The sequence below is a fragment of the Orussus abietinus genome, unplaced genomic scaffold (assembly GCF_000612105.2).
Source record: "Orussus abietinus isolate OABI.00-Male unplaced genomic scaffold, Oabi_2.0 scaffold20, whole genome shotgun sequence".
NCBI lineage: Eukaryota > Metazoa > Arthropoda > Insecta > Hymenoptera > Orussidae > Orussus > Orussus abietinus.
The window spans coordinates 1,460,802-1,482,260 of record NW_019394282.1 but is presented as its reverse complement, the minus strand read 5'-3'; the positions used below and the strand labels follow the sequence as shown (position 1 = coordinate 1,482,260).

Genomic DNA, 21,459 nt, shown 5'->3' with positions numbered 1-21,459 from the left:
AATCCCAAGAGCAACAATAACGTGATAATAAGGCGGGACGATCGTAAATAGTGATCTTTTTATTTATCACTAGATGCAGGAATATAAAAGGACGTGATATAAATGCTTTGTACAGTATTATCCGATGTCAATGAACTTGACGAGGACGATTACCGTGTTAGATCGAATTATTAAAATCGATCTGTTAAACAATGCCGAACAAACGAGGCGCGATAATGGGAAATCGATATTTTGGGATCGAATGTTTTCAAGCTAAATCTTCCGATGTCGACTCATAATCGAGTCGATCTGTCGTTATACAATGGCAAAGTGTCAAAACTAGTCTATGCATTTCTACCGAAAAGCACGTCGCATTGTTCCTTTTCTTTGTTTTTTTTCTTTTCATTGATACACATCGTAAGGACGAAGTATGATCAAAATCTTTCGGGAGCTCCTCGCAATGTTTAGACGCGTTTACAGCGCTTAAATTATTTCAATCTACAAAGTTCGATTCGTACAGACATTCGTAGAAGTTCTAACGTTAAGTCATTGTCTTTGAAGTGTTTCTTCGCGATTGTTACGTCAAATAAAAATATATACGCGTGTATAGACAGTTTTGCGAGTCTCCTGTCGTGCCAATTGTCATAATATAAATGATTAATGCGAGCGAAACGTGCTATCCATTTCGGTCAGAAATAAATAAACAATTCTGTTCACGGAATCGATTGGGCACATTTCACTCGAGGTAAATCAACGTAATGGCGTAAGCAATTAGCGGTATAAAGACCTTCGCAAATACCTTGCGTAACAGTAACCGAAATTACAACAATAAAAACTGACAAATCGCGTTGCAGAAAATTCAGCATGGCGTCTTGGCTGTTAAAAATCTGGAAATCCAGGATGCACATAATAAAAGCAGGATATTAAATAATTGCGCACACTTTTTTCCCGCTTTCAGTATACGTGTACTTATTACTTTACACTTTGCTTGTATTCGAAAGTGTTTGAAATATGAAATTATTTAACAGTCTGTTTGGCGATTTATTGGTTAATTTTTTATCCTCATGTTTATTGTTAGGCGAAGTATCTGAAAAGGTCTTAATTACCAAGCTGTACCGTGTGTCTTCCCGCCAAGATGGCGACGCAAAAGTAGGTTTCCAATTAGACACCCTTTTACAAACACAGTGTCAGTATTTACGATTAAACAGTGCTTTCTCCCGAATTTTGCGAACGCGTCGTGACGTTCAAACTCGAAATCGAAACGCAGAAATGGCTCCGACTAATTCGACCTCGTCGGCTTCGTACTTGCCAATTAACAACTCGAGACGTCAATTGTGCCCATAATTATGAAAGTGGTCTAAGTCAAAATTAAAAAAAAATAATGAGTTTATCAGTTATTTCACGCCATATTATTTCAAACGAAATTAATTCAATGTAATTTCGAAACAAAAAATATATGACAGACCACTTTCATAATTATGGGAACAATTGTCAATTGACGGTACTGGTCTTTAACGTATTTCTCGAATTAGTCATTGATTTGCCTGTCGTGTAAAATATAGTTGCGCCGGACTAGCGTATATTACATTCGCCATTTTATGGACTTATGCGTGTGCTCAATGCGATATACATATATATATTATTATTATAACGTAACGTTGTACCGAATTGTATATGTATTAATATATACTTGTATAAAAAGATCTTGAAAAGTGTTGCTCCAAATTTCAGGCTTAACGTTTATTAGCTTCGACCGATATATTTTCTTGATGAAAATTTTTCCTAATTCCCGAAAATGAATGTCGCTATTGTTGCACTTTAATCGCGCCTAATCGCGCTGTTTTATGTTCGCTGCCTATCCTTTCGGATAGTTTTTTCCCTTCGTGGAGGTATTCGTCGTAGCTGATAGTCGCGAGCCAAGTGAAGTTGAATTTTTCAGCGATTCGCTGACTGAAGTTCGAAGCGAAAACTCCGAAAACCACTTCCGGCTTGACTTCTTCGAGCGTTGTGTTTTCTCCAATTTCAGTTCTCGTTACTTTTCCCTCCGCTAAACATTTAACGAATTTTATAGTGGCCTCGACGAGTTCTTGCCCGATTCCGCAACCGCGATATTCGGAATCTGTTCCCATATAGAATATTTCTAAGATGGCCGAGACGTCGTATTTTTCGAAAAGATCCACTTTCGACTCGATCTGGAAACGAGATTAATTAATTTTCCATACGTTAATGGAGTAGTAACAAATCGTGATAAATAGTTACGTTGTTAATGAAGTTTATGAGGCCCAGACAAGAAGCGTGTTTAATGTTCTCCTGGATAAAGAGAGAAAAGGGATCCTCTTCTTCGGAGTTTAAGGGAACCTGAAAAGACTAAAATTACAAGCTGCCTCAAATAATTTTCCCGGTTATTAATTTATCATTTCATAATAATTAATGGCCTTAACGATGATTTTCTTGAAAAGCGACTCGAAGCGCAAGTAATGAAATTTTTTCCGAAGTAGCGAAAAAATGACAAACACTTGCGTGCAACTTGTTGAATGCAACAGCGACAACTTGTTGCTTTTCCAAGTGGACTGCAACAATGCTGCAGCTGTCTTTGATGACCTCTTTGAAGAGAGGAATCATCTCTTCCGGTGCTCCAAATTCTTCAAACATCCCAACACCTATAGCTATGCATTCTTGAGTCATCGATTGTTGCTGAATCGCAATAGCAAGTTCAACATCCTCACTTTTAATGGGTCTGAATTCAATGGTCCCCTTAGAAGTGGTTCTTCGATATGGGAACATTCTCCAGGTGATGTGAAAATTATTTTAGCATTAATCAGTCGTAAATATTAAGGTATTATTACAAGTAGAGTTTTACGTGGATGATATATTGTTCATGTACTGCTTCAAAAATTTCGCACGAAGTGTACAGAATATTGGGACGATAATGGTATTGTCTTAAAATAAAAAATAAAAAATGGAGCCACTCGCCACTTATTGTGCACAGCCACGATGTCGAGGAGTACTTCTGCTTGGAGAACACTGGAATGAACCCAGCAATTATGCACGTACTCGGTAACAACGATGTAACTCTAGAAGCTAATCAGGCACGACCTACGCTCAATTGATCTCACTAAAGTAATGTTGTTTCTTGCAGAATTGCACAGTAAATTCCTCGACGGAGTTATATAGTTCAATGACACTTCCACAATTTTGCGATTTCATATCCGGAAAAAATAAAAAATGTAATTGCACCAAAGAAATATTTTGTAAAATCGAAGAATAATTACATGACTCAAATAAACTGGAATAAATAGGATGCAACGTTTCTTCGGAATTGCGACAATTTATTTCAGCTTGCTTGGGGGAAATAATTATTCTTTGAATTACAAAATATATTTCTTTGGTAAGAAATATCCCATTTTTTTTTTCTCAGTGCATCGCGTTACAATTCGTTCGCAATTCTCGATACAGTCGTGCACTTATGTTAGACCTAGTTACGCAACGCCGAGGAACATGAGACTGAACTTGATCAGGCGAATTAATCGGGAAACGCTGGTCTTGGCAATGCACTTATCTGTTTGTACATACAACGTTATCGGAGCAGTGTTTCAAGTATTATCACCCGATGCACGGTTAAGAAGTCTAAACTCTCCGCTCTAATCAGCCGAAAAACATTTGAGTGATTACAATGAAATACGAGTTTCATCTCAGTTATCTCACTCGCTTAAATTGTACGTGCACATATTAGCCGAAATTCAATTGAATAAGAAGTGAAGTCGCATGTCGAGGGTGTAAACATGTCTCTTATCACGAATCGCCTTTCGAGTGAAAAGCACCTACTTTTACTATGCCATCAGCGTGTCTTTTATGCGACATTGAGTAATACGCGTACCCAGGTACTCTTTTAATTTGTACAAGTGTACATTTGTAGCCAAGTTTTAACGAGGTCGTTTGAATGCAGAATTCTCTCCATTTACGAGGGTATGTGTTGAAGTGCGCTCCGCTTGGGACAGGAAAGAAGTTTAAATGTTTTCTTTTTCTTTTGTTTAGAAAAGGATTTTATTTTTGAGCGAGTAACTAGGAGCGCTTCGTGTACCCACTTCTACGAAAGCAATGAAATTCTGTTAATAGAATTGTCGGTTCTATACGCGGAATAAAAGGAAAAACATTTTTTGATGTACACGTCGACTCTTTGCGATGACAATTTCGCGGAAGAAAAGCGTCGTTATGAACGTTAAATATACATAATTAATTCGTAACAATATATTAGACATTAAAAACGTTCACGTACAAGTCTCTGAAACCTTTTGCGAATTTTGCCATCGCTAGAATAATTGTTTCAACGGATAAAAAAAAATATATGGTATCTCGATCAGGTTATAACCTCTTCGCGACGAGTAAACTCGACTTTGGATACTCCTTGCCCAATTTTTCACTGAATTTAACATTTTCAAATTCGAACTCTTCGAAACTGACATCGGCGAGGGTGTCGAAACCGAGTTTGGCAGCGATTTTCTGCGAGTGAAACGACGTCATTGTCGCGGAAATTAAAATGGGAATGGCTGCTTCGTTATTAATGCTCTCATCCTTATCAATTTCCACCGGTGTCTTCACCTTCTTTCCTCTTCTTAGTTCCTTGCCGATTTCTACCGACGCGGCCACAACCAGCTCGCCGATTCTTCGTCTTTGATGACTTCTCGCAGTACTGAGAACGGCGACTTCCATTATACAACCCACGTTATAATGTTTAAACATATTAACTCTGCCGTCCACGTCGATCATAAATTCCACCAACGCTTTCGACGACTTCCCTCTGCAGTTCTCGGCAAAAACCTGGAAACCGCTTTTTTCCCCATTGGTCACGGGTAACTAAAATGAAATAAAAATGTCCGTCAGACGTTCAGTTGTCCCAAAAATACGCTCAACGCGAGACTATTAACTATCTTATTCAAAAGCTTGCAACAGAAGATAAGCTTGTAATACGTAGAATCTTAAGTTCACTCGCGTAGAAGATGATGCCGTCAGTCGGAATGTTTAGAGCCAGTCGTAAAAAGAGTAATTTGACATTGAAATCGCGAGGTGAGGAGTACCTGCAGTTTGTTGAAGGCCACGCCTACGACGCTCTTGGTTGCTACGTCGATTGCAACGACACTGACGCCGTCTTTTGCAGCGTCCAGACAAAGTTTTTCCATGTCTTTCATCCCATCAGGGTCTGACAACATATTGACAGCTTGACAGACTGCTTCGCCTGTCAAGAAACTCTGTCGAAGGACGTCGAGAGCTCCCTCGAGGGTCTCCGTTGTTAAAGACTCGAATTCGATTTTCCCATCTTCCGACGTCCCCCAAAGTCTGTACGACAGCGTCCTTTTTCGAGAACTGCAAAAAGAATCATGAACGTAATTTAAAATTCGTCAGATTTAAATTTCTTTCTTACATGCCCCGCGATAAGTCTCTCTCGATAACGGCAAAGTACTGACCGAGCGCCATGCACTGAATTCACTGAAAATTTACACAAATTAAACAAGATAAATTGTTCCAACTTGGCCAACATTCGAATACAAATGGCAAAGTCGTTGCACCTTTTGCCGTAACTATACAAGACTAAATATTGATTCCCCTTTATCATTCCGCTTTCTGTATCCAGGAACGCATCGATTACGTGATATTTGGATTTTTTTTTTCACATTGTTGAAAGACAGTCGAGCCGCGAAATATCGGTAAAAAAAAATGTCTGAGTACCTCATGACTCCGGAGAGACTGTTGCTCGACGACGAGTCACTTGAGACTGACCGAATTCTATCAGACGAAGAGCGAGCAGAGCTGGCTTTAAAGAGAGACGGGACTTAATCGAGAGAGAAAGTAGGAGCAAGTCGGATGATTGAAGCTTGGGCTTTTAATTATTACATAAAAAAATAAGAAAGTTCCTTGAGAACCAAAATTAGCCAGATCAAATTCTAACGTGTTTTCATTTCTCGACCCGCGACGACCATTTTCGGGAACGTTGATGAATAGACGTGGAAAATTACAGGAACAGTCGATATTTTCGGTCAGGGCAACGATCGCATTTGTCAGTCTGGGAAAGCCAGTTTAAGATAACTTATCAACGGTTTTTAATGACTCTTCCTACCTAGTCGGCAAAGGAGAACACTGTTTTACGTGGTATTACTATCGCATGGATGTCCCGAATGAGAGTAGCGGCGCCATCTTGGAATCAGGGAAATAACTAACTCCGAGTTCCCTTTCTTTTTAAATTCAGCTTACAATACAAAATCATTTTGTATACAGCATACAATGCTGTAACATCTAGAAAGTGATGGCACAAAACCGAATATGATGCAAGTAGAGTTTCTACTATCGTTTAATCATAATACAGGTCTGTAAGAAATATATCTGCAGTATGGATGCCACCATCCAAGTAATTTCGTTAAAAGCCTAGGTAAGGGAATGTCAGGTATCAAAATTTAAATAGTACACACTTATTGTGTATTATTAAATTAATCTTAAACTATATTTAGTAAAAGTATAATATTTCGGGAAATTTTAACAAACAGGTTCCGTGGTGTAGCGGTTATCACGTCTGCTTTACACGCAGAAGGTCGCCAGTTCGATCCCGGCCGGAGCCATTTTTTTTCATCTTCGCTTAAATTAATTGAAATTCAACATACCTCTTTTTCAACCTTCTACATTCGCAATAATTCTTCATAAAACGTGAAAATTATTGACCATTCAAATATTCCAACTTATGTTCCTTGTGATATTACGGAGTTGCGGATGTGCTAACGAGACTGTAATGAAATATCTATTTTCGAACTTGAAGATGAAATCTGAGGAGCTGATCGATAGTGAGAACAGGAGTCTATCGATCGAAACGAACGTCGAGATTCCGAGTGGACGATTGCGAGAATATGAAGAAACGCGAACGAACTGTGAGAACCGAACAGTTGGCGTCTTGTAGCGGGCGTCGCGGCGGTCGGCGGTTCGCCCTCGAAGACGTCTTCGGTGAAGAGACGCTCTCGGCGTCGTCGCAGACTCTCCAATCTCTACAATAGCCTTAAAAAATATTCCCGACTCCCAGGGTGAGGATAAAAAATTGCAAGATGCATTAAAAAAAAGCCAACGCCCTCCAAAACGCGAGTGAAAAATCCTGGACATCGAAACAATGGAAATTAATTCCGGGGGGTATAAAGCAATGCATGAGTTATTCATAACGTACCGTTTTCGCAATTCATTATCTTTCTTAGGATTAATAATTGATTTCAAAGGGAAGGACAATAATATCACAAAATGCGTTCGAGAATCTACGCCATGGAAATTATGGAAAATCAGGATGTCTATTTTTCTTTTACAGTAACCGATTGGCAAGAAGAGACGTAAGACCTTCAGGGAATTTTTCGAGGATGGATACAGTGCGGACTAATTTTTATTCCACTGAGATTCTTCTTTTAGGTCTTGTTTGGAGGTAAGACGCGAGTTTGGAAGAGTTCCGGGGATAATGGAGCACTTTTCAGGACGCCTCGTTCCATCCCGGGAAACGTGTCGCGGAAGATGCGGGAAAACGCACGTGGAGCAGAGAATGTAGGAGAATGCAGGGAATTCCTTTTTTCCGTGAGATCGAAGCGCCCCTGGTGTCAAGTGTTCTGGGGGAGGGTGGTGTGGGGATAAAAGGTTTCCTTGTTTAACAAAATAGCGTCGCCGAGCCATTAGCCCGACCGTCTTCTGCAGGGATTGAATGCGATTCCCCACTCGGGCCACAATTCCTGGATCTGCTTCTGTACCCTGCAGTGTACACACGGGATACGCACACATTAAACCTCACACATATACACCACCCCATGTACCCCTTGCAATACATAAAAACAAGTCTAGAGTGACATACGCATTTTACAATGAATAAAAGTACATCGAGGACCATGCAAGAAGAGCGAAATTGTATCGGCAATGCAATCCTTTTCAAGGAGTAGAAATGTCCTTTTTTCGACGTAGGATTTTCTTCAAGGAGCCCAATTTTTTTCCCGCAAGTGTGAATGAATTTAAATTTAAATATTTATATTTATGTATAAAGAAATAAATATGGGAAAGAATCGATAACTCTTATCGACGGAATCGCGAAAGCTTCCGGAGCACGTAGGCGAGGCCAAGAGTGGCCCGAAGGGCTGTCAGAGACACGGGTTGACTTTTGTGCTTCTTGGAGCTTTTCCCTCAGGGTAGGCGGTGGTCGATCCGCGTTATCAGGGTGAGTCGAGCTTTCCTATCACCAATTGCAAGCTGCGGGGGTGTTTCGACGGCCACGCCTGTCGTCCAATGGCAGCCACCCTCGGAGGGAGAGTCACTCGGGGGCGTGGAATCGAAAGCTACCCTCGGGCTCGCGATCAGCCTCGATCATCAAGGCGACGGTAGTACCTGCCAAAATTTACGAACCATAGATCAAGAAGAGCGCACAGAGGGTCAATGGGCGAGTTCGCCCTGTCCCGCCGTTTTTTAACCCGATCCAGAACCATCGAAACCGCGCCCGAGTTTCTGGGGGGTCGCAGGACTCGGCGCCGCCACCTCGGGATTTCGAAGCCCGATTTTTCGGGCTAAACCTTCGATTTAGTGACTCTTTTCGGGTGATTCGGAGTGCCGAGGCGTGAACCTTCCGATATATCCAAGGAAAAGTGCGAGTTGACTTCGGAAAAGCGGTTTTGGGCGATCGCGAGGGTGGAGGGAAATGTCATGGCGGACGGAGGTGGAGCGTTTCGGTCGTTAAACGCTTTTTAAAAAGCGAAAAGTGGACTTTCTGAATGACCTACTGGGAGAGCTGAGAGGTATGTTTGATTTAATTATTTGCCGACGCTTGTGTGTCGGTGAAATTGTTTTTAAGACGGGGATAAAAATCCAGCACTGATTTTCTGGGGCTTTGGCATCGAATTCGCGGATGTTTGGCGGAACGGGAGTTTCGAGCGATTTGGGGCAGGCTGTTTTAATGAAAACCGGAAGGAAGGAGGCATTTATCGCGGAGGAAAAGGAAAACGCCAGTTGTGGCTAATGTCACGGTGTACGTAACACGACAAGAGCCAAATGGCCACGCATAACCGAGTCACCAAGTCACGCAATCACGGCAAGTCGTGTGAAGTCGACACGTGTCGTGCACAGGTCGAGTTGGAAACACAAAGCCAAATTAAATCGAGCTCCTAATCCAACAGTGACCACGTGCCTCTTGACACTTGTTAACTTGACACTAAGTATTAGTAAAAAAAAAATCGTCCTTACAGGAGAGTTGGAATGCGTCTTGTCAAATTAACTGGGATTTTACAACGCGTATTAACTGCACAGTAGCTTGATTTTACAACATATTTAATTTTTCAAATCATGTACTAATAAATCCTTTCAAGGAAATTCACAGAATTAACGTGTGAACATTTTCTAATAAGGAGCATTACTTGATCGGAGTGAAAAATGAAGACATTAATTCACAGGCGAGAAAATTTGAAATCGTAAAGAAGAGCTTGGAATTAATCAATTTACATCGTTGTATCGACATTACGACTTCTAGCAGTTAATAATAGAGCTTTACACAGTAGTTAGCGTCAATCTCGGTCAGACTATTTTTACGGATATCATTTCATGCTCACCTGTCCGATTTATTAGTATCTACCTGGTCTGATTGGGTATTGCAATCGCGAGTCTTTTTTTATTGTGTACATCGACTAATTTTTTTTTTTGGGGGGTTTCTTCAATCCTATAAGTCATAATTTATAGTTTCGATTTCAAGCGTCATTGCCGTTTAATTTTGAATTTCAAGTAACTCGAAAGAAGATCCAGGTGAAAATTACTCAGCGAATCGCTCGTCAAGGTGCATAAGTCATGGTTGTTGATTTTTGACGCTTAAACGAGTACCGCGTGTGTTTTTTCTCAATCAACCCCTTGAAGCTCGCATCACCGATATTAGGGATGGATTCGATTAATAAAAAAATAATTTGAGCCCACTTCACGGTGACTTTCCAAAATCCTTCCCTTAAAAATCATCTCTTGGCTTTCAAGTGCTTTCATCGTCAGCAAATTTATATACAATTAATAAATGCACTCCACGTCAATACATACTCAAGTAACATCCCCTGAATTTATTCATAAAAATTCGTGAAATTTGCTTTTCTTTCTCTCTGTGTTTTTTTTTTAAGAAAAATTTTAACCGTGGCTACAATTTTTCTACTCGTTTGACTTTCGCGGAAAAGAACAAAATGGCGCATTTAGAATGAAGTAACGTTGTAATGGAAAGACTTTTCCGACACCTCACACTGGGCATGATCGATCAGCATTTTTTTCTGCGAAATGTCGCACGTGACGTGACGAGGAAAAAAATTTGCATACTTCCACGCTCGACCTGCGCCTCTTCGCCCGCCGCCATGTTGCATGTACTCGAAACTATCGGAAAGTCATCGGATCGGCATTACGAGTATCGTGTGAAGTTTCAAACATCGAAAGAGTGACGGAGGCCGATAAAAAAAGGCTCAAAGAGGAGGATGTCGAAGGCTTTGATCGATGGCTCCGCATTAAAACGTAACACGGAAGAAGTTGCAAGAAACTTCTTTAAAGTTTCCCGATAGACCATGTACCCTGAAGAACTCTTTCCGACTTCCAAGACCCCACAGGGTGCTGTATAAAATCTAACCAGATACCTTGTCGACGAGAGCATTTTCATCTTATTTAATTCCAGCGTAAAAAATGCTGATATTTGTGACATTACTTAGTGATATTTATTACTACATTATTTTTTTAAATGGTATCAAGTGACGAGGTAGCGTCTCAGACAAGATCATAAGGCTCAGCTCTACGTCTCTTTACTTTAAATCGGGTCTGACGTTACAGCAGAGAAATATTAACTCTTGAATCTATACAAATCTCCAATATTAATATTAAAAAAAAATATGAAATTAAATAGGAGGCCCTTGCCCCTTCGGTTCCAGTTAGGACTACTTTGGAGAACATATGTCCATTGATAATGAGGCACCATGAGAAGGGTTAAACAATCCGGCCCATGTAATTTCACCCCGATTTACGGGGGCCGGACACCCTGAAGAAAGTGTACACATGAGTCAACGAGCACTGACAGTCTGTCCCCAAACCTTTTCTTTTTTCTTTTCCATTGGCAGAACAAATACGGCTCTTCGCTTCTTTTTTAAATTGTCTTTGTTAAATTATTAAATTAAATTAAATTTGATGTAACGTAATATGTCATTTTCGCCGCTAGATCTCGCAAAAAAAAGGAGGTTGAAACATCCCCTATTTGAGGTGAATAATTATTCGAGCAGAGGGAGGAACTCGGTAGGTGCGGGGGCGGTATAAAAATCGTAATGAAAGGACGCAGCAGACTAAGTACAGGGTAAACTGCCCCCGCGAAAGTTTGTCGCTATTATTGCCACTTTTTACCATAACCAATTGTTAGTTCCGAGTTTAAACTGCGAAAATTGAGTAGTTAAGAAAACACCTAAAACCAATTCCCTCTTCCTTAATGGACCATCTTAAAAAAATAGTTGTTATAAAAATCGTAAGAGTAAAGGCAGAACAAATGAATTTCCCTCGTCCTGGTTATCGAAATGCAGGAATTAAGGTCTAATTAAATTTCATATTAATAAAATTTTCTCGGGGTAGTTCATCCTTATCTTGGCGTGGTCTTCGCAAGGACGAAGAATTTCATTTTCCTTGTCTTGGATGCCCAAATGGAGAATATGCACGTGGTGTACCGCCGTCGACGATGGGCGATGCTCCACGTCGCCGATGCATTATTGGTAAAAATAAAAATCGTAAGAGTAAAGGCAGAACAAATTAATTTCCCTCGTCCTGGTTATCGAAATACAGGAATTAAGGTCTAATTAAATTTCATATTAATAAAATTTTCTCGGGGTAGTTCATCCTTACCTTGGCGTGGCCTTCGCAAGGACGAAGAATTTCATTTTCCTTGTCTTGGATGCCCAAATGGAGAATATCCTTGCATAGAAGTGGGAGGACTATTGTAGTGGGGATATGGACGTCCAACACGGCACGTGGTTTACCGCCGTCGACGATGGGCGATGCTCCATGTCGCCGATGCATTATTGAGCCTGAGAACCGGCCAGGTGGATAGGCTTCTATTAGCGCGAGAGAGACGGACATAAGGGCGCCCCCGGAGGCGCAAGAAAGATGGCGCTACCCAAGAGAGGGTTAGAAAAGTCACTCGACAGGGAACGCTGACGATAATAATGCCCCCGACTTTGCGACCTCCTCTCGGCCTCTTCTCGACCTCGGAAGGATCAGAAAGGGTCGCGGAAATTTTCAAACGCGTTTCCTTGAAATTTTACCCGAGTCCCTTTGAGAAGGAACTACTCGAACCGGGTCTGACGTACTCGCTAATTATCTTATGCAGTATGTAAACCGCGAAACAGTGGTTAACGTAAGTCTCGTTACACAAGAGTCACTGGACTTTCGCCTAGGCTAAATGCCGACTGGGTATCGGAAAAGGGAAAGAATCGCTTTTTGCGAAAATAGAGATACGTCTTTCCCTAGTTGATCACTCGGTTCCTTCTTTCTTCGAGTACATCCGTTCATTGAGGAGACTTTAAATGATAACGTGATAAGAAAAGAACTAGGAGACACCTAGTCCATTGCTAAGAGACGACGTCAGAAAATTCGGCTGAGTTTCGCGACAAGTACTTTATAAGAAACGGTACAGGGTTCTTAACGAAAAATTTAGATAATTCGATCGTTAAATGTTTATTTCTGGGTTTAGAGAGTCTTATCGCGAACCAATGTCGGGGGTGGTTAGGGTGGAACAGCCCCTCGGAAAATCCGCGGTAGACAATGGTTTTTTAACAGCGTTCAATAACGTTTCCTTCCACCTCGGAATCGGTATTAAAAGATGTCCTGCAATCTGAATTTTCTTTAGAACGTGACAAAAATCGGACTTGGTCATACAGAGAAGGAGACTAGTTCCTGCCCACGTCAAGTGCAACGAATCGCCGGAAGGAAATCCGCCATTGTTTTGGCAGGCATTGATAATAACAGCTTCGGAAATCGGAAATGGAGGAAAATAGCCGTGGGGAGACTCTTTGCAAAGTTTGCGGAGACAAAGCTTCGGGAAAGCATTATGGAGTCCCAAGTTGTGACGGATGTCGGGGTTTTTTCAAGCGGTCTATCCGCAGGTATGCCAGGTAATTCGACATTTTTCACCCTAACATATTTCTATACACATTTTCATTTTGTTCTTTCCGATAAGGTGACGAAAAAGAGTCGTTTTCTTTTCTTTTTTTTTTTTTTCAGAAATCTCGATTACGTCTGCAAGGAAAACGGTCGGTGCATCGTCGACGTGTCAAGACGGAACCAATGTCAAGCCTGCAGGTTTACAAAGTGCCTTCAAGTTAACATGAAGAGAGACGGTATGTCGCTCTTGGATGCAGAAATCATTTCGTTATTTCATTCGATTATACGTGACGTTATCGACGTAATTTTATTACTCCGGCGGTGGTATCGACCTTTTCGAGTATCGAGTTTTTAGCTGCCTCGGATGCGTCGGACCCTCGAACCGATCAAAACCGGGTCACTTCCTCGAGGCAGCTTTTCAGGAATCGGGAAGCACCTCTCGAGGTTTCCGGTATCGTCCCCGCAAGTGACGTTCGCCATTGGTCGAGCTTTTGGCCGAGGTTCTGGCGATGTCAGAAGTCGATATCTGCGCCAGTCGCTTAAGTATGGCTCCTCGAGAGGCGCCATCTTTGAAAGCTCTACTCGGTGAATTTGTCGAATCAGAAAATATTATATGATACTGGGTTGTCCGAAAAGTCTCGCGACCCTCTTAAGACGATTTTCAAATTTACTCATTAATTTACGTCCTTCGAATATGGGCCAGGAAAACTTCTCGATAAGGTTTACCGAGGAAACATAAATTTCTTATATTTCCATCGAGGCAATATAAATTCTGTTCGTGGTTGGAATATTTTTTACCGACGCCTGCAAACAATAAACCATTAATTGTTTCACATTTCAAGTCGAGCTTTTCCCTCGACGGCCGTGAATTCTATATTCGAGCTCACCTTAAATGCCGAGCTTTTTCGGTAAACATCCGGGGAAGCATTACAATGCAAAGGGCCGCCATTTGTCCCGGTGAAGAAAAAGCCGACCCACATGAAATTTTAGCTCTCCTGTACATATAAAGTCCCGGGTTATGAGGAGATGGAAAGAGAGAGAGAGGGAGAGAGTGGTGTCAGAAGCAGCCCGAGCGTTCACAGCTTTTGTAAACATGGCGGGTCTCAGCACCCCATCGGCCAGCCATAATCCAAACACTTGATTGTTGCGAGATATCAATTAGCAAGGGGGGTCCATTAAGTACAAAGTGCCCTCGAGAGTCTCTAAAAATTTTTTCCGTAAAAAGAGGCTGATCGGAAGATCGCGTTCAATCAATTCCAGTTGATAAGAATCATTGTTAACCCTAAAGGACTCGAATAGAATTTTTTATCCTGTGCGTGGAAATTGAGATGGCATGAATTTTCAGCCGTCCAGCACGAGCGAGCTCCCAGAAGTACATTTTCTCTTTAGTACTAGAAGTACTAGATGTACTAGAAGTACTTCTCACCACCCCATTGGCCAGCCATAATCCAAACACTTGATTGTTGCGAGATATCAATTAGCAAGGGGGGTCCATTAAGTACGAAGTGCCCTCGAGTCTCTAAAAATTTTTTCCGTAAAAAGAGGCTGATCGAAAGATCGCGTTCAATTAATTCCAATTGATAAGATTCATTGTTAACCCTAAAGGACTTGGTTAGAATTTTTTTTCCTGTGTGTGGAAATTGAGTTGGCGTGAATTTTCAGCCGTCCAGCACGAGCGAGCTCCCAGAAGTACATCTTCTCTTGCCGCAGCAGTGAGAAGAGGTCCTTCGGGACTTTATCCAGGCCTTCCTCAGGTTTATCACCCGGCTGGGAGTCCTTATCACCCTCTTCTATATCCAGCATTGTTCCCCTTCAAGCCACCGACCATCCCAGCCTTCGCTCCAAGTGTTGGTAAGTCCTGCACCGATGTCGATCGTCGATGAAAAAAATTCATTTTCCTGTATAACTTAATGAACCATTTCATGCACAGATCGTTTAATCGCGTCAACGGCGCACTTTTTACCAAGACCCTCCGCCGAATCTTTGCCAACGTCCACAGCGAAGGAGGATGAAGTAACCAGCACCGAAGAAGCAGCTACAGCTGACAGCCAAAATGTCGGCAAAGGCGAGTCTAGAAGTCTGCACAATGTTCATGATTAAGGGGATGCGAAAGCGGCATCTGGAGAATCTCGTTTATGAAACTTCTCCTAACTGGGTGGACCGAATCGTTTCAAAACACTTGCAGTGAAATTTTGTAAAAAATTCAAGTTTCATTCCTTACAAGTTCCACATCCACGTTGTAAAGTTTGAAGCTATGCGGTGTTTGGAGAAAAGTCTCACGAACGATTGTCACTTTGTCATCCCCTTAAACATTAGATGTGTAAAACGAGTCTGAATAAGAATCTGGTCAGACTTCCAGGAGAGTAAGGAGGAATGAATTTTTTAGACGAAGCAGGGGCACGACTTGCTCCACCGATGGTCGGTGCCGTATCGTTACCAGAATATACAGTTTCCAGTTTATCCTTGTTACCGACCGAGAACGTGTACGAATCCGCCGCCAAACTTCTTTTTCTGGCCGTGAAGTGGGCAAGAAGTATCCCTTCCTTCCTCCAGGTGAACGCGAGATACCGACCTTGTTATCGTTTCCTTTTTCTCCAGAGCATTCTTTTGTCATTGTATATTTCTTTGTTCAGTTCTCTTACAGAGACCAGGCCATTTTGCTGGAGGAATCTTGGAGCGAGTTGTTCGTCCTTACCGCTGCTCAGTGGAATTTCAACGTCGATGAATCCACTCTTGTCTCGGCGGATTTACCGACAGAGCGAAGGAGGACTCTTCTGGAAGAAGCGCGGCGTTTGCGGGAATTACTCACCAGATGCGTAATGCTCAGAGTCGATCATTCGGAGTACGCGTGTTTGAAAGCGATCGTCCTGTTCAAAGTGGGTAAGTATGAAAATCCCACCATGAATGTCCGGTCTAATCTTTGGGCCTAACTCTCTAAACATTTTATATTTTATTCCTACCGAAAATTATATTTTATTGTATTATATCGTATGGCTAGGAACTGTGGTTTTGATTGATCTTTTTCTTCCAGAATCCCGAGGTCTCTGCGAGCCCGGCCGAGTGTCGGCATTGCAGGAACAGACCGTGTCGGTTCTCGCGGAACGAGGTGCCGGTAGGGTAGGTCGCTTGCTGCTTCTCTTACCACCTGCCCGAGCCCTATGTCGCAGCACCCTGCAAGAATTACTGTTCAAGCCCACAGTAGGGGATGTCACCGTGGAGAGGTTGCTGGGAGACATGGTCAGAGCAACGAGGCCTGCTTAATTAATTCCCCTATTCGATAAAAAATCACTGAAATATGATAATTCTGGAACATCCGCGCCGGAATGGCCAACCTAGAAGGCACCTCCCCTCCTCGATGCTCTATTACACTTTTATCATTAAATAAGCGTAGATATATTTTCTCTATAACTGAATTAACCACAACCGACCCTTGCTTGCTTATAGACTGAGGTTAAAAAACATACAAAGGGTAATTTTCACATTTTTCAACAGTGAGTTGGCTGTGGTGAGCGTTCCACAGTTAATATATTTCGGTGTATAAAATCTACACTTACCCTTATCTCCTCACACAAGCCAATATCACGTGCAATTTTTCCTTCTTTACGAGTAGATAAGCATCGTAATTTTCTGCACCACGTATTGTTCCACTCTTACCGTCACGCACTTTTTTACGGTTTGAAGGTACGTCGTCGAGAGCGGAATTACCGTGGCTTGGAATTATGTTAAATAATCAGAGGAAGGAGGAATGCCGTACGAAATTGAAAATAATTTGGAAGCTCATTTCACGTCCCCAGGTTTGTCGATTTTTTCAAATTTACCGCACAAGTAATTAACAACCCTAAAAAAACCTGCTTCAACCTTGACCGCTGTCGTCAAATTTCCATATACGTATATAAGCATTTAATATAAAAAAAATATATTTATTTTCCATCCCGAAAGCCGATCACACCCTCGGCCGACATTTTACCAGTAAGAAGTTATAAAAAATAGATCCCATAACACCATTATCATCGCCAATAATTCCCGATAATTGTCACTTGAGATGAACGCAAGGGACGCCGGGAGTTCCGGCGCGAAGTTCAAAATAAATCAACGCAGACGCACACCATCTTTTTTTATTAACTAGAATAATTTATTTTTTTTTTCATGGTAGAAAAAGGAGAATGTATCTTAACTCATGGACTGCATTGTACTCATATATATACAATTACATACAATCCTCAATTGAATGTTACACATAAATTCATTATAAATCGATTTCTTGTTTCCTCGTGAAAGTATATCTGTGTTTCTGTTCTGAGTTCCTCCTTTTACCCGAAAGCGATTCTCTATTTCATGTATAGTAATAATAATAATCATAATAATAATCATAATCATAATAATAATAATCATAATAATATGCTGCTAACTGCGAAAGAACTGGCTTTGCGTGATTACGTGTGTCTCTGTCTGTCCTGTGTGTGTGCATGGATGAATGAGAGAGTGAGACAAAGGCAGCAGGGAGAGAGAAAAGCGCGGAGAAAGCACAAGGACTTGGGAAAGAAAATGGCGGAAGAGGGAATTCGAAGGAAACGAAAAGAAAGAAGAAAGGAAAACTAGGAAAACATAAAAGATCGCGGTTTATTGGAAGTGGTTGTGTGTAACGTCGTGGGGGGGAAAACAGAGATGAGGACTTTATTCTCGTTTGGAAATGAAATTTTTCTCTCGTGTGTGCGTGTGTATTGGTGTGTGTAAGTGTGTGGATTCGTGTGAATTTGTGTGCGTAGGTTAGCGTGTCGGTCTCTGAAGTGTCTGGAGGTGTCTGTTATGTGGATCACGATGTAACCGTTCGTAGAGTAATCGTCACAAAATAGCAAGCGGTGCCAGAAAAAGAAAAGTACACAAATAAGCTAACCTGCGGCCGATTAATCCTCTCTTTCGTTCTCTTTTAGTAGAGTTTCCTAACCTTAAGTATTTCGCGGACCGTCGAGCTACCCGCGGCCTTTTCCGCGCGCCTGATTTACTCTTTTTTTTTTTTCCCTCCCCTTCCTCCCGAACTCTCCCCGACGAACAGAAAAGAGAAAAAAAAAAAGAAGAAGAAATAGAAAAGAAAAGAGACGGCCCGACTCACGTCCGCGGTGTTTATATCCTACTTTTTCCCTCGTTTATATCTCCTTTTAATTCTCCCTGCGCACGTGGTCGCGAAAGTACACCTTGCTCCCCTTGCTCGTGTTTCCCGAGAGAGTTTTCGCCCTATAATTTCCTTTCCACGACTTTGTCCTCGTCGAAAAACCTGTGCCCGAAAATCCCGGAAACGCGTGTCTCTGTGTGTGTGTTTGTGTGCGTTCGAAAATCGCGCGGTGATCTGGCCAGAAATTGTTCGTTTCCAAAAGTCGCAAAGTTCGAGGGATGTCTGAAAAGCACCCCTTCTTCGTTTAGAATCCTTTTCGAAATTTCCTCCATTTTTTTGTTGGCGGGAAAACTCCGCGGCGCTTCTTCCCGGTCGAGAGAAACAGACGTCGCGATCTGTGCGTGTGCGGTTCTCGTGTGGGTCGTGTGTGTCAGTGTGGCATATACATATCTCACGCGTGACGCAGATTGTAGAGACGTAAAACGCAACGGCAACTTTTCACCTCCCTTTCGGAGGTTAACTCTACTTGTGGGGTGGGGGGGCAAAGAACTAACAGATTTCGGCATAATAACAAATCGCTGTGCCTGCCGCGCGCAAACCGGACTCGCCTAGCGCGGGTCAGGGATAAATAAGAATTTGCCCCACACAAAATATGTGGCATTCCTTGCCGCCTGGAAATCCGAAGGAAAAGTCGAATCGACGGGTCGACTTCGTCCCCCGTTAAAAGGGGGCCATTAACACAGTTAACACCGTTAATACACCCTATTTCCAAGAGCCATTGGAAAAGAAAACACACGATCCACCCGTCAATGTCGACCGCTCGCTCTCCAGCCGCGGCCGCGGTGTCGCCCTCGTCACCTGAGAATCTTCCCGCTTATCCTCCGATTCCTCGAAATTCTGACATTTTCGCATTTTTAGTTAGCAATCGCCGCACAGGAAGATCCCAAAATGACGGGGCGTGGATTTTCAGAGACTCGCGGACCCGCGCTTTGGACGTCGGCGACGATTCCGCGGGGCGCAGCGAGATATATATATATATATATAACAGGTTATCGGCTCTGACGTTTGCGTTATCGACCCCTCGAAATTGTCGTTATCGATCTCCTCCTCGAGACCTCGGCGATCCTCAAACCCGGGGAAAAGGAGTTAACATTATCTGGGAAAAAGCGAACCTCGGTGTCTCCGATTTTCCAAAAATCATTCGAGAGTTCCGCAGGTGCTTGTAAGGTGCGAAGATGTGCGAGACTTCGAGGGATCGCTAACTTAATCGGCGTGACGCACGCATATATGTATATATACACCCGGGTGTCGTGGAGCCCGGAAATCGATCTATCGATCCGCGAGCCCCACGACCGGCCGGTCAGAGCACGCGAACGCAATAATCTATTATTTCACAATCGTATCATCACTATTTCCCTCGTTCAACTATTTCCTATTGTGTGTACGCGCGCGCGTGTGAGAGCGTGTGTGTGTGGGGGTGTGTGCGTGACCGCGGGAGGGACGGGCGAATCGATCGATCGAGACACGAGGCAAAATTTCCTCGCGACCTCGGAACGGGACGCACCGAAAGCGGAGTCGAGAAATACAGAAGAAAAAAAAATTCGCGATCGGCAGTTTTCGATCACGAGTCGCCTCATCCTGGCAGTCGCGGCAGTGAAGACGGACGGGTGTGTCTCCACACGTGTGTATATGTATACATGTACGCATCATTATAAAGGAGCGTGTAACAATGGATATAAAAGAGAGTCTCGAAGACGGCCCCGCTCTCCACGCATCCGTATCTCCGAAGAGGCCCTCGGGGGGAGGGGTGCCCCACCCGTGGCCAGCCCTATCATATTAATGCTCATCTATTGTATACTGTTGTGTACTGTGAGGTGTGGTAATCCGTTGCATAATCTGCGGGAATTTGCGAGGTAGTTTGCAGGCGCGGCCCGAGGCCCGGCCATGGGGGGTCCGAATTGCGGAAAAGCTCGGGAAAAAAAAATGGAGCCGGGGGGTGATGCCCCCCCCGGGGGCAGTGACGTTCGCGAGAGGGGGACACCCCCTTCGGGGGGCCTCGGGGGCGCGCTTCGATCCGTGGTCTATTGTTATAAACTATTGCACTTATGATTTGTAGTCGTTAATTCGGCGCGGACATTGTTAACACTGTTAATAATCAACGGTGATTACGATATAGGTGTATGTATATTAAGGGATATATATATATGTATATGTATATGTAGGACTGCACGGTACCGATTTTCCCGTCTTATCACCGACACTTGATATCGACGCTTTATATTTGCATATTTATTTGTCGGACTCGATAACGTAACGAAAGGAAGTGAAAATATCTTCGGCGCACTGCAGACATATACATACATATATATGTATATACGTGTAGATATATAATATAGCTTCCTCTGTGGTATCTGCGGTTGCTCGTTTTTCCTTGGATCAAGAAATGTGGACGAGAGGGCTTATCCTCTCGCTTTAAATGGAAAAGCTCCCCTTCCCTCCCCCGTTTCCCGGCTGGTCGTCCGAGTCCGCCATTTTGGAAGAATGGCGCATCGCTTCGCCGCGCGTTCGAGTCTCCGAGCGGACGACCCGCGCGGGAAACGCCGAATTTCTGCGGCGTCCTTTCCCACCCCCTTAAAACACCCTGAGAAAATTTACTTGCATGGTGCAACCCACTGATACGTTATGGGTACGAGATGTCGCGTGAAAGATTTAATCAAAACCATCAATGGCGGCGCATGTTAAAGAGCTCCTTTTTTCTTAAATCTGTTTTAAATTAGTTTTAAACATTTATCAGTGATCGCGCATTCATAAAACCGGCACGAAAGTGTACACTAATTCCTCAGGTTTTTCAATGTGATCCAGAAAACGGGTGAATGCGGATTGCGCGATTAAATTGTAAAATCTCGTATCCATGTCATACCGAGGGTACAGATTAATTTCTTGTCTTTACATTTTTTAGTTAGAGCGAAAAGCAAGAAATCAATGTATACACTTATCAGTGGTGCAGCCGAATCGTAGGTGTATTATTCGCGTCTCTTGCCCTCGACTTTTTCCCCCCTTTTTCTTCCTCCCTTGCGATGATTACTCACACACTCTCTCTTTCTCGCTCTCACGCTCTCCTCTCACTCTGCACTGTTCGCAAGGGTACTTCCCTTGCTCGCTCATTTTTTCTCCTTTTCTCTCTCTCTTTTTTTTTTTTCTTTAACCCGACCTAACCTCGGCGGCGCGCACCC

General features: G+C 42.8%; 3 protein-coding genes and 1 non-coding gene across 9 annotated transcripts; 2 read left to right on the top strand and 2 right to left on the bottom strand.

Moving 5' to 3' along the window:
* Positions 1 to 41: 41 nt before the first annotated feature.
* Positions 42 to 3,278, bottom strand: LOC105694575. Of its 4 annotated transcripts, none has more exons than XM_012415401.2 (4): positions 3,252 to 3,278; positions 2,500 to 3,003; positions 2,239 to 2,337; positions 42 to 2,171 (listed from the first exon to the last, which is right to left on the bottom strand). In XM_012415401.2, the coding sequence occupies exons 2-4, from the start codon at positions 2,761 to 2,763 to the stop codon at positions 1,785 to 1,787; spliced, it is 750 nt and encodes a 249-aa protein (XP_012270824.1). In that variant the 5' UTR covers positions 2,764 to 3,003; positions 3,252 to 3,278; the 3' UTR covers positions 42 to 1,784. The 4 variants fall into 4 exon arrangements, with proteins under 4 accessions (XP_012270824.1, XP_012270826.1, XP_012270823.1 ...); XM_012415403.1 differs by having other exon boundaries at positions 2,500 to 2,654; positions 2,706 to 3,266; XM_012415400.1 differs by having other exon boundaries at positions 3,080 to 3,266.
* A 720-nt stretch (positions 3,279 to 3,998) lies between these two features.
* LOC105694573 lies at positions 3,999 to 5,945 on the bottom strand. 3 transcript variants are annotated; one of them, XM_012415398.2, is made up of 3 exons: positions 5,704 to 5,945; positions 5,055 to 5,340; positions 3,999 to 4,833 (listed from the first exon to the last, which is right to left on the bottom strand). In XM_012415398.2, exons 1-3 carry the CDS (start codon positions 5,706 to 5,708, stop codon positions 4,342 to 4,344), a joined length of 783 nt encoding a protein of 260 aa, XP_012270821.1. In that variant the 5' UTR covers positions 5,709 to 5,945; the 3' UTR covers positions 3,999 to 4,341. The 3 variants fall into 3 exon arrangements, with proteins under 3 accessions (XP_012270821.1, XP_012270819.1, XP_012270820.1); XM_012415396.1 differs by lacking the exon at positions 5,704 to 5,945 and adding an exon at positions 5,442 to 5,694; XM_012415397.2 differs by lacking the exon at positions 5,704 to 5,945 and adding an exon at positions 5,399 to 5,466.
* Positions 5,946 to 6,514: 569 nt separating this feature from the next.
* On the top strand, positions 6,515 to 6,587 carry Trnav-uac. Its single transcript has one exon. It is a non-coding gene; the product is annotated as a tRNA-Val (tRNA).
* Positions 6,588 to 12,996: 6,409 nt separating this feature from the next.
* LOC105694445 (nuclear receptor subfamily 2 group E member 1) lies at positions 12,997 to 16,377 on the top strand. The gene is made up of 7 exons (XM_023434950.1): positions 12,997 to 13,127; positions 13,237 to 13,356; positions 14,762 to 14,967; positions 15,047 to 15,181; positions 15,488 to 15,669; positions 15,750 to 15,996; positions 16,148 to 16,377. The coding sequence occupies exons 1-7, from the start codon at positions 12,997 to 12,999 to the stop codon at positions 16,375 to 16,377; spliced, it is 1,251 nt and encodes a 416-aa protein (XP_023290718.1).
* The last annotated feature ends 5,082 nt before the right edge of the window (positions 16,378 to 21,459 follow it).

Excerpts from the sequence above, each read along its gene's own strand:
- LOC105694575 (XM_012415401.2), bottom strand. The coding sequence starts at position 2,763 with ATGTTCCCATATCGAAGAACCACTTCTAAGGGGACCATTGAATTCAGA. Across the intron at positions 2,338-2,499 it reads TTGCATTCAACAAGTTGCAC|GTTCCCTTAAACTCCGAAGA; the intron begins GCAAGTGTTTGT and ends TAGTCTTTTCAG. Across the intron at positions 2,172-2,238 it reads TCATAAACTTCATTAACAAC|ATCGAGTCGAAAGTGGATCT; the intron begins GTAACTATTTAT and ends TCTCGTTTCCAG.
- LOC105694573 (XM_012415396.1), bottom strand. The coding sequence starts at position 5,590 with ATGATAAAGGGGAATCAATATTTAGTCTTGTATAGTTACGGCAAAAGG. Across the intron at positions 5,341-5,441 it reads AATTCAGTGCATGGCGCTCG|TTCTCGAAAAAGGACGCTGT; the intron begins GTCAGTACTTTG and ends TTCTTTTTGCAG. Across the intron at positions 4,834-5,054 it reads TGGCCTTCAACAAACTGCAG|TTACCCGTGACCAATGGGGA; the intron begins GTACTCCTCACC and ends ATTTCATTTTAG.
- LOC105694445 (XM_023434950.1), top strand. The coding sequence starts at position 12,997 with ATGGAGGAAAATAGCCGTGGGGAGACTCTTTGCAAAGTTTGCGGAGAC. Across the intron at positions 13,128-13,236 it reads TCTATCCGCAGGTATGCCAG|AAATCTCGATTACGTCTGCA; the intron begins GTAATTCGACAT and ends TTTTTTTTTCAG. Across the intron at positions 15,670-15,749 it reads GTATCCCTTCCTTCCTCCAG|TTCTCTTACAGAGACCAGGC; the intron begins GTGAACGCGAGA and ends TTCTTTGTTCAG.